Source organism: Aspergillus pseudoviridinutans (assembly GCF_018340605.1).
Source record: "Aspergillus pseudoviridinutans IFM 55266 DNA, scaffold_2, whole genome shotgun sequence".
NCBI classification, from domain to species: domain Eukaryota; kingdom Fungi; phylum Ascomycota; class Eurotiomycetes; order Eurotiales; family Aspergillaceae; genus Aspergillus; species Aspergillus pseudoviridinutans.
In genome coordinates, this window is record NW_025091282.1 from 3079492 (window position 1) to 3092595 (window position 13104).

The 13104-nt window shown below is 48.5% G+C and overlaps 3 protein-coding genes across 3 annotated transcripts; 2 read left to right on the forward strand and 1 right to left on the reverse strand.

Moving 5' to 3' along the window:
* Window positions 1-95: 95 nt before the first annotated feature.
* Window positions 96-4718, forward strand: Asppvi_003140 (uncharacterized protein; the record flags this gene model as incomplete). The annotated part of the gene is made up of 16 exons (XM_043299112.1): window positions 96-202; window positions 262-275; window positions 342-361; window positions 422-531; window positions 591-922; window positions 977-1448; window positions 2531-3052; window positions 3125-3142; window positions 3209-3275; window positions 3344-3404; window positions 3455-3554; window positions 3611-3713; window positions 3764-3863; window positions 3939-4427; window positions 4477-4548; window positions 4603-4718. The coding sequence occupies 16 exons, from the start codon at window positions 96-98 to the stop codon at window positions 4716-4718; spliced, it is 2703 nt and encodes a 900-aa protein (XP_043155047.1).
* A 405-nt stretch (window positions 4719-5123) lies between these two features.
* Asppvi_003141 (proteasome regulatory particle base subunit RPT5) lies at window positions 5124-6743 on the forward strand (the record flags this gene model as incomplete). The annotated part of the gene is made up of 3 exons (XM_043299113.1): window positions 5124-5443; window positions 5591-6006; window positions 6085-6743. 3 exons carry the CDS (start codon window positions 5124-5126, stop codon window positions 6741-6743), a joined length of 1395 nt encoding a protein of 464 aa, XP_043155048.1.
* An 870-nt stretch (window positions 6744-7613) lies between these two features.
* Window positions 7614-10022, reverse strand: Asppvi_003142 (uncharacterized protein; the record flags this gene model as incomplete). Its single annotated transcript, XM_043299114.1, has 2 exons — window positions 7614-9537; window positions 9601-10022. The coding sequence occupies 2 exons, from the start codon at window positions 10020-10022 to the stop codon at window positions 7614-7616; spliced, it is 2346 nt and encodes a 781-aa protein (XP_043155049.1).
* Window positions 10023-13104: the final 3082 nt, after the last annotated feature.

Here is a 13104-nt window from a genome sequence, read left to right on the forward strand (position 1 = left end):
CTCTTGGTTGGCTTCTATCCCTTTGTTCTCCTCGCTTCATTCTCCGTTCGTCTACTTTTCCCCCTTGTCAACCGCACGGCATTTCTCTTTTCAAAATGGAAGGTGTTGAAAGACAACAATCTGCAGAGCCTTCGGCCTTGATCACCAGCAGTGCTGATCGTATGGTGGGCATGGACCATGCTGAAGTGCGTTACTTCACCAGGTATGAGTCTATTTTTCCCCTTGATTTGTATGATCTTATGTGTCTGACCTTGTTCACAGCTATGATCACCATGGTAAATTTTGCCTATTGTCCACTAAACGTTGAAAAGTATGCGAAGCTGACACAAATCTATGCTAAGGAATTCATGAGGAGATGCTTGTAAGTTCATATACAACCTGGAATCGAATTGATATTAGTGCTGATAGTATCCCCTCACAGAAAGACGACGTCCGGACTCGGTCATACCGCGATTCCATTTATCAGAACCGCCACATTTTCAAGGACAAGGTTGTTCTTGATGTCGGGTGTGGTACTGGTATTCTGAGCATGTACGTCTCATATGTCTCGATAAATCAACGCTTCACATACTGATGTTATGACTCAAAAGGTTCGCCGCAAAGGCAGGCGCCAAGCACGTAATCGGCGTGGACATGTCCTCGATCATCGAGAAGGCGCGCGAGATTGTCGCGGTCAACGGCCTCTCAGACAAGATTACTCTTCTTCAGGGAAAGATGGAGGAGGTCCAGCTCCCGTTTCCCGCGGTGGATATCATTATCTCCGAGTGGATGGGATACTTCCTCCTTTATGAAAGCATGCTGGATACCGTTCTGTACGCTCGGGACCGCTATCTTGCTCCTGGCGGCAAGATCTTCCCTGACAAGGCCACCATGTACTTGGCTGCGATTGAGGATGGCGAGTACAAGGATGACAAGATCGGATGTGAGAGATCCCTCGCTTATGTTAGACTTTCAAGGGAGTACTGATTCGGTATAGTCTGGGATAACGTTTACGGATTCGATTACAGCCCCATGAAGGAGATTGCCCTTACGGAGCCCCTTGTGGATACCGTCGAGCTCAAGGCCCTGGTCACGGATCCTTGTTCTATTATCACTTTCGATCTTTACACGGTCACCAAAGCAGACTTGGCGTTCAGGGTTCCTTTCTCCCTTCCCGTCAAGCGCAGCGATTTCATTCACGCCATCATTGCGTGGTTCGACATTGATTTCACCGCTTGCCACAAACCCATCAGCTTCTCCACTGGTCCCCACGCCAAGTACACACACTGGAAGCAAACCGTGTTCTATCTCCGCGACGTCCTCACTGTTGAAGAAGAGGAGTCTGTGTCCGGTATCTTGGAGAACAAGCCAAACGATAAGAACCCTCGTGATCTAGACATCCAGATTTCTTACAAACTTGAGACCACGGACAACTTGCGCTATGCCGAGGGCAACTGCTTTTACAGGATGTAGGTCATTCCTAGCCGGGACTGCCGCACCTCAGCGCTAATTCTTCGCAGGTGCTAAACCATCAATCTCTTGTGATATTCGCTTGATAAACATTTTGCTACCGTGATATTTGAGGACAGATCGCATGCTGTCAAACGAAACGAAAGCTTCGCCTTGTAAGGCAGCATTATTGCATATTTGAAAGGTTACTTGTATGGACTTTGGGTCGTTGAATGGTCTCTTTCGTCCTTCGTTCTTGTTTTTCGGCGTTCTATTGGATGGCAGGGGAACGGCACATTATTTGGCGCGAACGGAGAGACTGATTTTGCATGAGACTTTTTGAAGCTCCTCGAATTTTTTCAAGTAGATACCCCGAGTTGACGCTCAGTCCAGCCGCCTCCGACGTGTTCCTTAGATTGTTTTGACCTATCATCTACTTTTTTTACATCCATACTCTCCTTTTCCTTCCATTTGGCTCGCGTAATCTTCTCCTTTGCCCACTCAAATCGAGGAGAGTCTGAAGGAACAGGCACCTAAGGAGGGGTGTTCATGCCTTGTTCTATGGGCGATACGATCATGAGTTTACGAGAAGCGGAGCTAACCATTTGGTAAAGTTCCTCGGCTGAGATTTAGATCAAACATACCTCTCGTAGAAGCTCAGAGAATATGAGTCGTGGTGACCTGGCAGGCCAAGTCTCAATCATTTAAAATACCGTAGACTAGTACCTCAACGATAGGAAATTTCATATTTATCACAGGGATTTGCATTGTCAAAGCTGATAGTTCGTTGTCTCTAAATAAACACACGTGATCTCGCCGAGTGCTTTGCCCCAGATAAGCATCAAGATGCGGAGAAAAGACATCTTTCCTCCCGACTAGAACCTCAGTCTGTAGCCATTGCGGAAGCATCCACAAGGATGAACCCTTATACCTCGCTCAGGGCACCCCGAGCCTTGAAACATGTCTGGTAATGCCTTTTGGACGGCTCTTTTTGCGTAACATGGACTAACGCGACAGTTAGCGCAAGGCATTCTAGGACCGGACTTACTACGAATTACACGCGTTTGGTATGCAATCGACGTAACTCTCAACCTCGAAACAGTCACAATCTCGCGAATCAGTCATGGCTCTACCTTACTAACCCGGCAATTCAGGCGGTCGGCTCCCGGGGCCTGCCAAACGCAGTCCGTCCTTTGACGCTGAATCGGCAACCCGTCTCCATCCGCCGTTACTCAAGCATTCCGCCTGAAAATGAGACAACCTCCGCTCAGGAGAAGCAGATTCCTTCAAACACTTCCTCCGAGAGTGAAAAGAAGACCTCCCCGTCGCCTTCAGCCGAGACCTCAGCGACGGATGAAAAGAAATCTCTATCAGCAGCGCCTGTGAACGAGACATCTTCGACAGAGGCCAATGGTAACACACTGGCAGATGGAGATGGTACAGCATTTATTGATGGAAAGGAGAATTTGACGGCGACCACAAACGAGGCCTCCACAGCCGATTCAGAGACAGCTGACAGGAAGACCAATGCGGAGTTCGATTCAATACCGAAGAATGCTGCGAGAAGATTTGTTTCAGTGCGCTTAGGTCCTCTTGGATCAAATGTGACTCGTTATGGGGAGTTGTAAGTCAAACCATACATCATAAAGTTTTCGTCTTTATGTGTGAGAGGAGACCACTTGCTAATAGATTATAGTGGACCCTTTTTCCTCAGGTGAGCCGACTAGTATTCGCTGCATTCGTTATTGACGCTCACACAGTGCTTTTTTTGCATCTTCAGGGAAAATTGCCAGTGCCCATTGTGTCTCCATCCAGAGACGAAGCAAAGATCCGTGGATACTTTCTCGGTACGACTTGCCGTTCCTTTTGGCCGCCTATGTAGTTGCTAATCGTCTTTCACTTGTTTGCGTTTTAGATACACCCTGCGGTCAATGCTAAAGACATCATATACAGTCCTAACGTCGTTGAAGTACTCTGTGAGTTTACAAATGTTAGGCCAGTGGGCAAGAGGCTAACTTAGTCTAAGTCTCTGATGAACATCGGGGACTATATCCATATTCATGGTTAAATAGCCATGTCAACCTCACCACCGAGAGGAAAACATATTCTGCGCCATTCAAGTTCAGGTTCGTATCACCTTAATTCTGTATATTATCGAATTCCATTAATCCGTCATCGCTAGAGACTTCTCATCCTACAATCCTAATCAAGACTCTTACCCTGAAGTCGAGTACTCCGAAGTTATGTCTGACGACGCCGCGTTGTTAGCATGGTTTGATGAGATTGTGAGTTCCTCCTTAACTCAAGATATGCTCAGCAGCTCACGCCAGTCAAGTACAAATGGGGTTTCTGCTTTGTGAAAGGAGTCCCTGTGGATCCTGAATCAACCAAAGCACTTCTCGAGCGGATTTCCTTTATCAGACACACTCATTACGGTAAATACATTCTCCCTGTAGTCTATTGTCACCTTCAACTTTCTACACTAAAAATGTCCTACTAATGCATCAAAGGCGGTTTCTGGGACTTTACATCCGACTTGACCTTCAAGGATACTGCCTACACCACGGAATTCTTAGGCGCGCACACAGACAATACATATTTCACTGACCCGGCTAGACTTCAACTATTCCACCTTTTGTCGCACACTGATGGCCATGGCGGGGCCAGCTTGCTTGTAGACGGTTTCAAGGCTGCCTCCATCATGCGACAAGAGAATCCAAAACACTGCGGAGTCCTTGCCGCTACCAAACAACCATACCACTCAAGTGGGAATGAGGACGTATGCATACAACCCGCAGAGCAGGCCCCTGTCTTCAAAATTCATCCCGAGTTGAGCCGACTATACCAAGTTCGATGGAACAACTACGATCGAGCTGCGAAACGAGACTGGGGATTGAAGGAGCAGAACCGATGGTATAACGCAGCACGCCATTTTAACAATATTATCCAGCGCCCGGGCGTTGAAATATGGACACAGCTTCAGCCCGGAACTGCGCTCAGTAAGTGCTTAAGCGCCCTTTTGAGGGACTCGGCTAATTAGGCTTCTAGTTTTCGACAACTGGAGAATGCTTCATGGTCGTTCCGAGTTCACTGGCAAGCGGCGGATGTGTGGTGGATATAGTATGTTATACTCCTGACTTTATGACGGTATTCTGTTACTAAACCCTTTATCAGTCAACAACGATGACTTCATCTCACGTTATCGACTTCTGAAATATGGAAGAGAAAAGGTTATCGAAAATCTGGGTAACCTTGCTATCTTTAAGGGTAATCCCAATTTCCTTCTGTGAGCAGAGAGCCCAAACAGTTTCCTCGCTACAGGACGACTTAAAAGGTCAACCATCATCGAACGCTTGGGAAGCCCCTCTGTGTGAAGGTTATGCTGTCGGAAATGTAACATAAGAAGTGCTATTAGGCGTACATATCAGATAAAAAAGCATAATGAAATTCAGGCCAAAAGCCCTCTGATGGCGATGAGCGGAGACGATCATGGACGCTGGTAGAGATAATTATCACGTGATGTAGGCAGAGCAGCTGACGTTTGGTTGGAGCTCAGAGCATCGCCAGGATAGCTTCAACCCTCCCACCTTCTATCTCAATCTCCCATCCTTTTTCTTTTTCCCGATTACGCACCCCTATTACCATTTTATTCGCAAGTTCAATCAGCTCCATACTCCCACATATTCCCTGTTACCATGTCGACCCTTGAAGATCTGGAGGATCTCGAACGCGAACAGAGAGACAAGAAGAAGGACCAGGGTGATGGTGACGGCCAGCAGCCTGGAGGAGATGGAGATGCTGAAATGAAAGATGCCGATGCGAAGAAGAAGGATGAAGAAGATGATTTACTGGATGAGGAGATTCTCACCTCGAGCACAGCAGACATTGTCAAGCGGCGGCGGATGTTGGAGAATGAGCTCCGCATAATGAAGAGCGAGTACCAACGATTGACACACGAACAGAATACTATGCGGGAGAAGGTGAGGGATAACCAGGAGAAAATTGAGAACAACAGGTACGACATGCTTGTCACCCTATCCACTTCAGCTCTCCCCTACTGCCATTCATTTCCGGAACGCCGGAGCGGTGGCGATGTTGCAGGTCTATCACTGGGATTTATTTGAAAGCCTTTGATTACTCTTCTGAACAATTTTATTCACAGGCAACTGCCATACCTCGTCGGAAACGTCGTTGAGCTTTTGGATCTGGATGTTGAGGCAGAGGCCGCCGAAGAAGGAGCCAACATTGATCTTGACGCTACCCGAGTGGGCAAGTCCGCTGTCATCAAGACATCGACCAGACAGACTATCTACCTTCCTCTCATCGGTCTGGTAGATCATGAGAAACTCAAGCCTGGTGATTTGATCGGTGTCAATAAGGATTCATATCTGATTTTGGATACACTACCTGCCGAATATGACAACCGTGTGAAGGCCATGGAGGTCGACGAGAAGCCGACAGAGAAGTATACGGACATTGGTGGTTTGGACAAGCAGATCGAAGAGATCGTTGAAGCCATTGTATGGCCGATGAAGGAGGCGGAACGATTCACCAAGATCGGTATCAAGGCACCAAAGGGTATGTCAACCATCTTCCTTTCGAGCCCTGCTCAGTTGTCGTTCGGCCATCATCCCTAACGCATATTTTCCCTTCCAGGTGCTCTTATGTACGGTCCTCCTGGTACCGGTAAAACCCTTCTTGCGCGAGCTTGCGCCGCAGAGACAAACGCTACGTTCCTCAAGCTTGCTGGACCTCAGCTGGTGCAGATGTTCATCGGTGACGGTGCCAAGCTAGTCCGGGACTGCTTCGCTCTTGCCAAAGAGAAGGCTCCTTCGATCATTTTCATTGATGAACTCGACGCCGTGGGTACCAAGCGTTTCGACTCCGAGAAGTCCGGTGACCGAGAGGTGCAACGTACCATGTTGGAGCTTCTGAACCAGCTTGATGGATTTGCTTCGGATGATCGTATCAAGGTCCTGGCCGCAACAAACCGTATCGATGTCCTTGATCCCGCTCTGCTCCGTTCCGGTCGATTGGACCGCAAGATCGAATTCCCTCTACCGAACGAGGAGGCACGGGCAAACATCCTGCAGATCCACTCCCGCAAGATGGCTGTGGATGACGCCGTCAACTTTGCCGAGTTGGCTCGAAGTACCGATGAATTCGGCGGTGCACAGCTGAAGGCCGTCTGTGTGGAAGCCGGTATGATTGCTCTCCGGAAAGGCATGAGCAAGGTCGGACACGAGAACTACGTGGATGCTATCGCCGAAGTCCAGGCCAAGAAGAAGGATACAAACATGGGTATCTATGTCTAGAGATATTACATAATCAACGCTGTTCCTCTTGTCTAAATCCCTCTTCACCTACTCTGATAGCCGTGTATTTCCGTCCCTAAGTCGCTCAAAGCCTGTCATCAATATGCATGCGACCATGCTCGTTTCTTATTATTTTGTAATGTCTCCTATCCTCGCCTGTCTTGGAATCTGTTTGGCAGATGGATAAACAGTCATAATGGTATGAATAACTCTCATGATCCTKGTGTAATTATCTGGCAAGATACGTAGTGTTGGAACCATGTGGCGCCGACGCGTATGTCTTTCGGATCTCTTTTATTGTATTAAGCGAAATACACGTTATGTATAAGGTTATCCGACCATGACTTGTCCGGAAGTTGGACTCAGTGCTGTACAAAGTATGCTCATCAGTCGCGAGAAAGACAGGAAAGCTTCCGAATAGATGAAAACAGAAGGAAAGCCAAACAGAGAAACTGAAGGGGAATATATGTATCCAGTCGAATGGGACTCCAGCAGCGCCTTACAAATTCAGAGAAATTAACCTCCTAACTCATGCATGGAAACGAGGGAGAATGGAGGGAAAATACATGTCCAGACATGAAGGAGAGTTCCATCCAACCCAGCGAGTAGATATGCATGTATGTGTCCATGATAAAAGAAAGAAAAGGAAAATCCCTCGTCCGAACCAGGTCGATGGTCGGTGTCGATTTCCACCGATGAGGTAAAATCGAGATGAGTCAACCGATGAACGCCGTCGTGCTTGCACGTAGATCCATATGACTTTGTTCCATTGTATGCTAGGTTTGAGAAAGAAAAGGAAAGACGCGAAGTAAGCGTTGCATCGTGGTATAGCACTGCATCAGGTAAAGCATGGCATCGTAGAGTGCTCGATCAGAAGAGGCCTTTGACGTCAACGATTTCGACACTTCCTGGACGGTCGCGTTCCATATGGAACCACCAGTCCCTGCCTTTCTTGTGACTGTAATTCCAGGATCCAGTACAAGTATCTTTGTCCCAGGGAAGCCCGGTTGGAGACGTCAGGCTCATGGGAGTAGACGGGGTTGTCGGTGTGATAGGACTTGTTCCCAACGCTGAGCGACTACCAATGCTGCCCCATCCAAATCTCGTAGCAGTCGTGGAAGCTGGGGATGGCGGAGATTCCTCGGGAGGGGGAGGGGGAATCAGGCTACCTTTGCTGCCGAAACAGTTGACCCCGACTCCGGCAGCGTAGGTCAACGACTGGTTTGAGGCAAGGATGTGCTTCCATCCAATGAGGCCGCCATCTGCGTCCTGGCCAGGTAGGTCGGGGCGGAGTATGAACCGTGGTATTGAGACATCTTTCTCCGTAGTTCTACTACCCACTCTGCCCATATACGCTGGCATACGGAAGTTGAACACTGTGACTGGACCATTGCGCTCTTCATTTGCCCTCCAACCAGAAGACGGCGATCCGTATTGGTCCAGACCCATGTCTGGACCAGGCTCATCATCTGAAGCATCCTCCAAGGCATTGTCGGGTACGTACGAATCTGAGTGATCAGTGATGAGGACTTGCATTCCGGTTTCCGTATCCTTGGCAGCCATGTCAATGAAGGTCTGCGCCCGTATCCGTGCCGACGTCAGATTGTTGCCCGCTGGGAGGGCCAATGGGCGGGTATTAACAGAGCCATGAGAGCTCCGAGGCAGGCTGTACCGGTCAGAATTGATCAGGGCCTGTCCTCTAGGAATAGGCTGGCAGACAGCCTGGAGAATTCCGGGAGGCTCTATATCCGAGGGTGCTCGAAGGGTCTCCAGACGGGGGAAACCCGAGCAGAGAATGCTTTGAGCCAGATGCGAGTTTGGTGTGTCAATATGCTTTGGTGGCTTGGCGAAAGGGGCAGAGTCTAGTCTCGTCAGGGCAGTATTCGGGTTGGGACAAGCGACGTCCCAATGCAGATGCTTGAGACTGGACGACGCGAACAGCGGCTGAAAAACAATCCCATCGGCATTCAACGTCGGACAATGGTTGGTCTGCACGATCTTGAAACGCTCTAGATATCTAAGCGAGGCTAAAATCTTTGAGATTACAAGCAAGGATTGAATGTTCTGTTCAACGAGAGCCAGGGACTTCAGCGAGCCAGACTCCGGGCGGGAGGTGTACTGTGAGAGTCCGGTATCAGTGATACCTGGCAGGCTTTCCAGCCGAAGTGACTCCAGAGGCGGTAGACACAGCAAAGCACTATCCGCGAAGGCATCAGCATCAAAGGATGAGATGCAAAGATGACGCAGCGAGGGTAATAGGTGGAAGATGCGAAGGAAAATGCTCGGCTCGAGGGCACTTTTCCCGTTCAACGCGTAGAGCATTAGAGTATCCAGGTTTGACCAGGAAGAGTGGTAATCCAGAAACTCAAACATCTGCAGAGGACCCAAGCTGCCCGGGCAAGAAGTGTTGCGCGGAGACTCTTCTTCAGAGACCTCCGGCCCCTCTCCCAAGATCCACGTGTGTTCCTTGAGCCTCTTCCGTGTCGATAGTGCATGGGTCAGACGATCGAACTCATGGTTGTACGCGATGGTCAAACCTAACAACCGTTCCAGGTTGGGGCACACCATTACGACGGAGGCAACAAGGTCTCGGTATTCTTGCCATTGGTTGCTGTGCTTGCTTGTTGTGAAGAGAAGGTCCATCTGCGGAACACGAAGCTCCAGGACAAGGTTGGCTAACGATTTCCTTTCGCGTAGGGTCCGTCGTAGAAGTTTTAGGCGGCTGCCCCTTTTCATCCGATATTTTTTCAGCTGAGCAGGAGAATCATTTCCGATAATGTGGATGCGAGTATAGCTTCATGGCAAACCTCGTCAGCGTTTCAAGACCATCAGATAGCTGTGGGTCGAATTCACTCACAGTTTGGCTCGAACAACTCTTTCCCATACTCGACAAGTCAAGGAAAGAGCGTACAGGTCGCGCTGAAAGCATGTCAAACAACCAGACTGGTTTGCGCCTGTGTGCAGAAACTGTAGTTGATTAAGGATGCCATCATATACCTCCTGAGGTAGGCGCTTGAAGACCGGCTCCAGAATCTTGTCCAGCGAAGCAGCAGAGTCGCAAAGGCGATATGAAGAAGTAGGTGAGGAAGGAGAATAGGAAGTAGGGGAAGTCGAAACGCTGTAGTTGGTTTTGAATGACGAGACGGACGAATTTCGTGAAGGAATTTGCTGGACTGTCACCCCATAGGCAGCATCCTTATAGTTTTGGACTTGGCCATGATGGGGGATGGTCGTATAAGGCACAGCAGCGGTCTCGTGTCTACTGGCGACGACGCTCATTATGGACCGTGTCTACGAGCATTAAAGATGTAGTGACCAGGAGGATGAGGAAGAAGTAAAGTAATCCGCAAAAGGGGAGCGAAGACGAGCAGGATGGAGGCAGGCAGTGGGCAGAGGTGGGGAATCAAAGTACCGAAGACAAGAGTTTAAGAGCTCTTCTGGTATGTAAAATAATACATCCACTCTTGCAAATCAGCCAGTGATTCGTCCAAGCATAGAAGGGTAACTGAAACCCGGGTCCGATAAGGAACGCGATAGAGGAGTCGCACGATGATGGAAAAGGGAAAGCAGAAAGAATGAAGCTCGAAGGAGTATGCACGGAGAGTGTTTCTTCAGGACAATATGGCTGAATTAGCAGAAGTAGTAAAGAAGTACTAACTCAGGGTCATCGACTGTGCTCGTGATTTTCGGTTTCCCCATTATTTCTCCCTCCCCTTTCAAGTCTTGCGGTTCGCGCGAAGTTGACTTTGCGAGCACCAAATAGAATTGTGTTCTTTGTTTCCACATACCACGAGCAGGAAGGGTTGACCAGTCAAGAGGAAGAACGGGACGGCACTCCAAGGCCGATCATCCCCACAAGAGGAATGAGACTCTTAGGCGGGTTTCATATATGTGAGTCGCAGCCTCGTAGGTTTTTGATCCTTGTATAGTTGGCATTATTCATGCAAGTAGGAACCCATGCAAATGCAGCGAGCTGCAGCAACTTGCGTTCAGGAACTGTGGAGAACTCGTGCCAAACGTGCATGACAAGCAGTCGAGGCGTCAACCACAGAGAAGGGAAAAGGGGCCGCAGACGTCCAGTTGGCTGCAGGTGCAGGCTGCAAGTAACGGAAAAAAGACAAAAGAAAAAGATCGAAGCACAGAACTAATGAGCTAGTTGGAGAATTTATTTCCGAATACGGTTGTGGCACTGCCTGATCCAGTAATGATGAGAACACACCTAACACAAGCCCGCGGCGTTCAGGGTGATGTGTTAGTATTACGGAGACGGTGAGTACTTTGACTTCTCTGATGAACAGTCGATACCATTATTATGGGTCTTGGCCTGCGACTTCCCACAGCTGCGGACGGCCTGAGAGCCGGAGACATTCCAATCCGTTATGCATAACATTTGCCATAGAGGCAAGAGGGTGGCTGACGACGATGGTGTGAGTGTGGATAAGGTATTATTCGACGCTCACCCGCGACATGAACAAAAGGGGTAGAAAACACTAGTGGTAGATAATCCATGGATACCTTACTGGATAGATGCCTCGACACCCATGGAATGGGGAATCCACGCTAGACTAAGTCTGGTTACTAGAGGAGGGCAGTTATGGTTCGCGGCAGGAACACAGCACTAAGCCTAATCAGGCAAAACTAAGTTCGTTAGCTTCATCAACCTGGGCTGTATCTTATTTAGTACAAATAATTTACATCAGACTTTACTTTATGGATCGTATGGCCCCTATCTTCTACCAATACTTCGTCTCCCGAGCCTGCTTCTGATCCTAGAGTCCCCAGGTCCCGAGATACTCAAATGGTATCTAGCTATTTTTCTCGAAGCACCTAAAGAGCTTGTCAATTGCAGCCATGGATCCATAGACAATCCATACCCACCTTCATCAAGTAGTGCTGTCGAGGTAACCCGGGGATCCAGCTGCTGCATATCCTCTCTGACTTCTCTATAGGTTAAGGTCTGCCGTTTCTGTACTTGGTGAGAAGTAATGATCGACATTATTATTATTATTATATGCGTTCTTAATATATCAACATCAACTCGAGACAAAAATAGGATTGCCATGGAGCTTGGCAACTGTTTCATCCCTCCGAACACTTCGGGGGAAAGTCTAAAATTGTAAGAGAGAGGCTGAGAACCATGGCTTCTCCTCACCATGTTGATAGATGCACTCCCTCGAAACTGGAGTGAGTCCGCTGGACAATGAGAAATCTCCAGTGTGCAGGTAACGTTGCTCTTTCACCAAAACGATGGCTTCGGTGCATTTAGCGGTCAAATGTCTTGGCCAGTGTCTGAACCCACAATTATGTGTGTTACCATCGGGACGCACTATCCACATAGTGCACCGTCCGGGATTAACGTGGAGTCAAGTCAACAGTAATGAAGTCCAAGTTGCAAACGGAGACAGATGCGCTTGGCTCGGCTATTCCAGGATGAGCTCGATATTGTGGCTGAAATAGCCTATTCTCACTAGAGCTCATAGTTGGTAAACCAGAGATCCCATCGCTCATATCGAGGAATTTTGAGAGTACCGTAATCGGGCAGCGTCAGTTTTCAATTAAAAATGATTACCGGAGAAGGCTTGATTTTATTCTCAGTATACATAATGAAGGAGCAAAAGAATGATCACCTAGCTGTCTCTGTTTTATTCTTCCTGAACACCCGAAAATGGAATCCATGGGGCTAGCCATGAATACCATTAGCAAGATGGTTCTACATTACGGAGAGCCATCTAGATTACACTAACCAGCATAGTATGTATTGAGTGCAAAAGAAGGCCCATGTGGGCTCGAGGTAAATCCAGTAGTCCCCTGTGAGGTGAAACTGGAGCAAATGAAGAACGCAAGAAAGCATTTTATCGTGCAAGCTTTCCCTTGTTTAAGGATTGGTTGATCTAATCGGCGTCGAGGTCAGCTAGGCGCATCCCAGGTGATTGAAGCTTGATCCTGCACTCAAAATCACCGTTTACGGCATCAAGAGAAGACCGATTTCGAGACCCGGCCTTTGCTCTCAACTCGTACCGGAGGCAGCCAAAGCTGATCAGCTGGGAGAAAATCCAACACGGTTAACACGAGTATCGAAGGTGGACATTTTGATATAGTCGAGGAGATGGCCAAGAAAAACTCCATATCACAAACTTCAAATGTTCAAGACTCCCTGTGAATATCCCAAGTAGTTCTAGTCCTCGACCCCTAGCGCTCAACCAATACACGTCGTAAAGGAGGTGTATTCATACTTCTGAGAATAAATTGTGTACAGCGTATAGAGTACTTTGTAGCTGTCGGGTCAGACCGCAGTTGTCTGAGCCCCCACTCGAAGGTATCATAAATAACAACGGCTGCGGCCTGCGGGCCAGCATTTCTC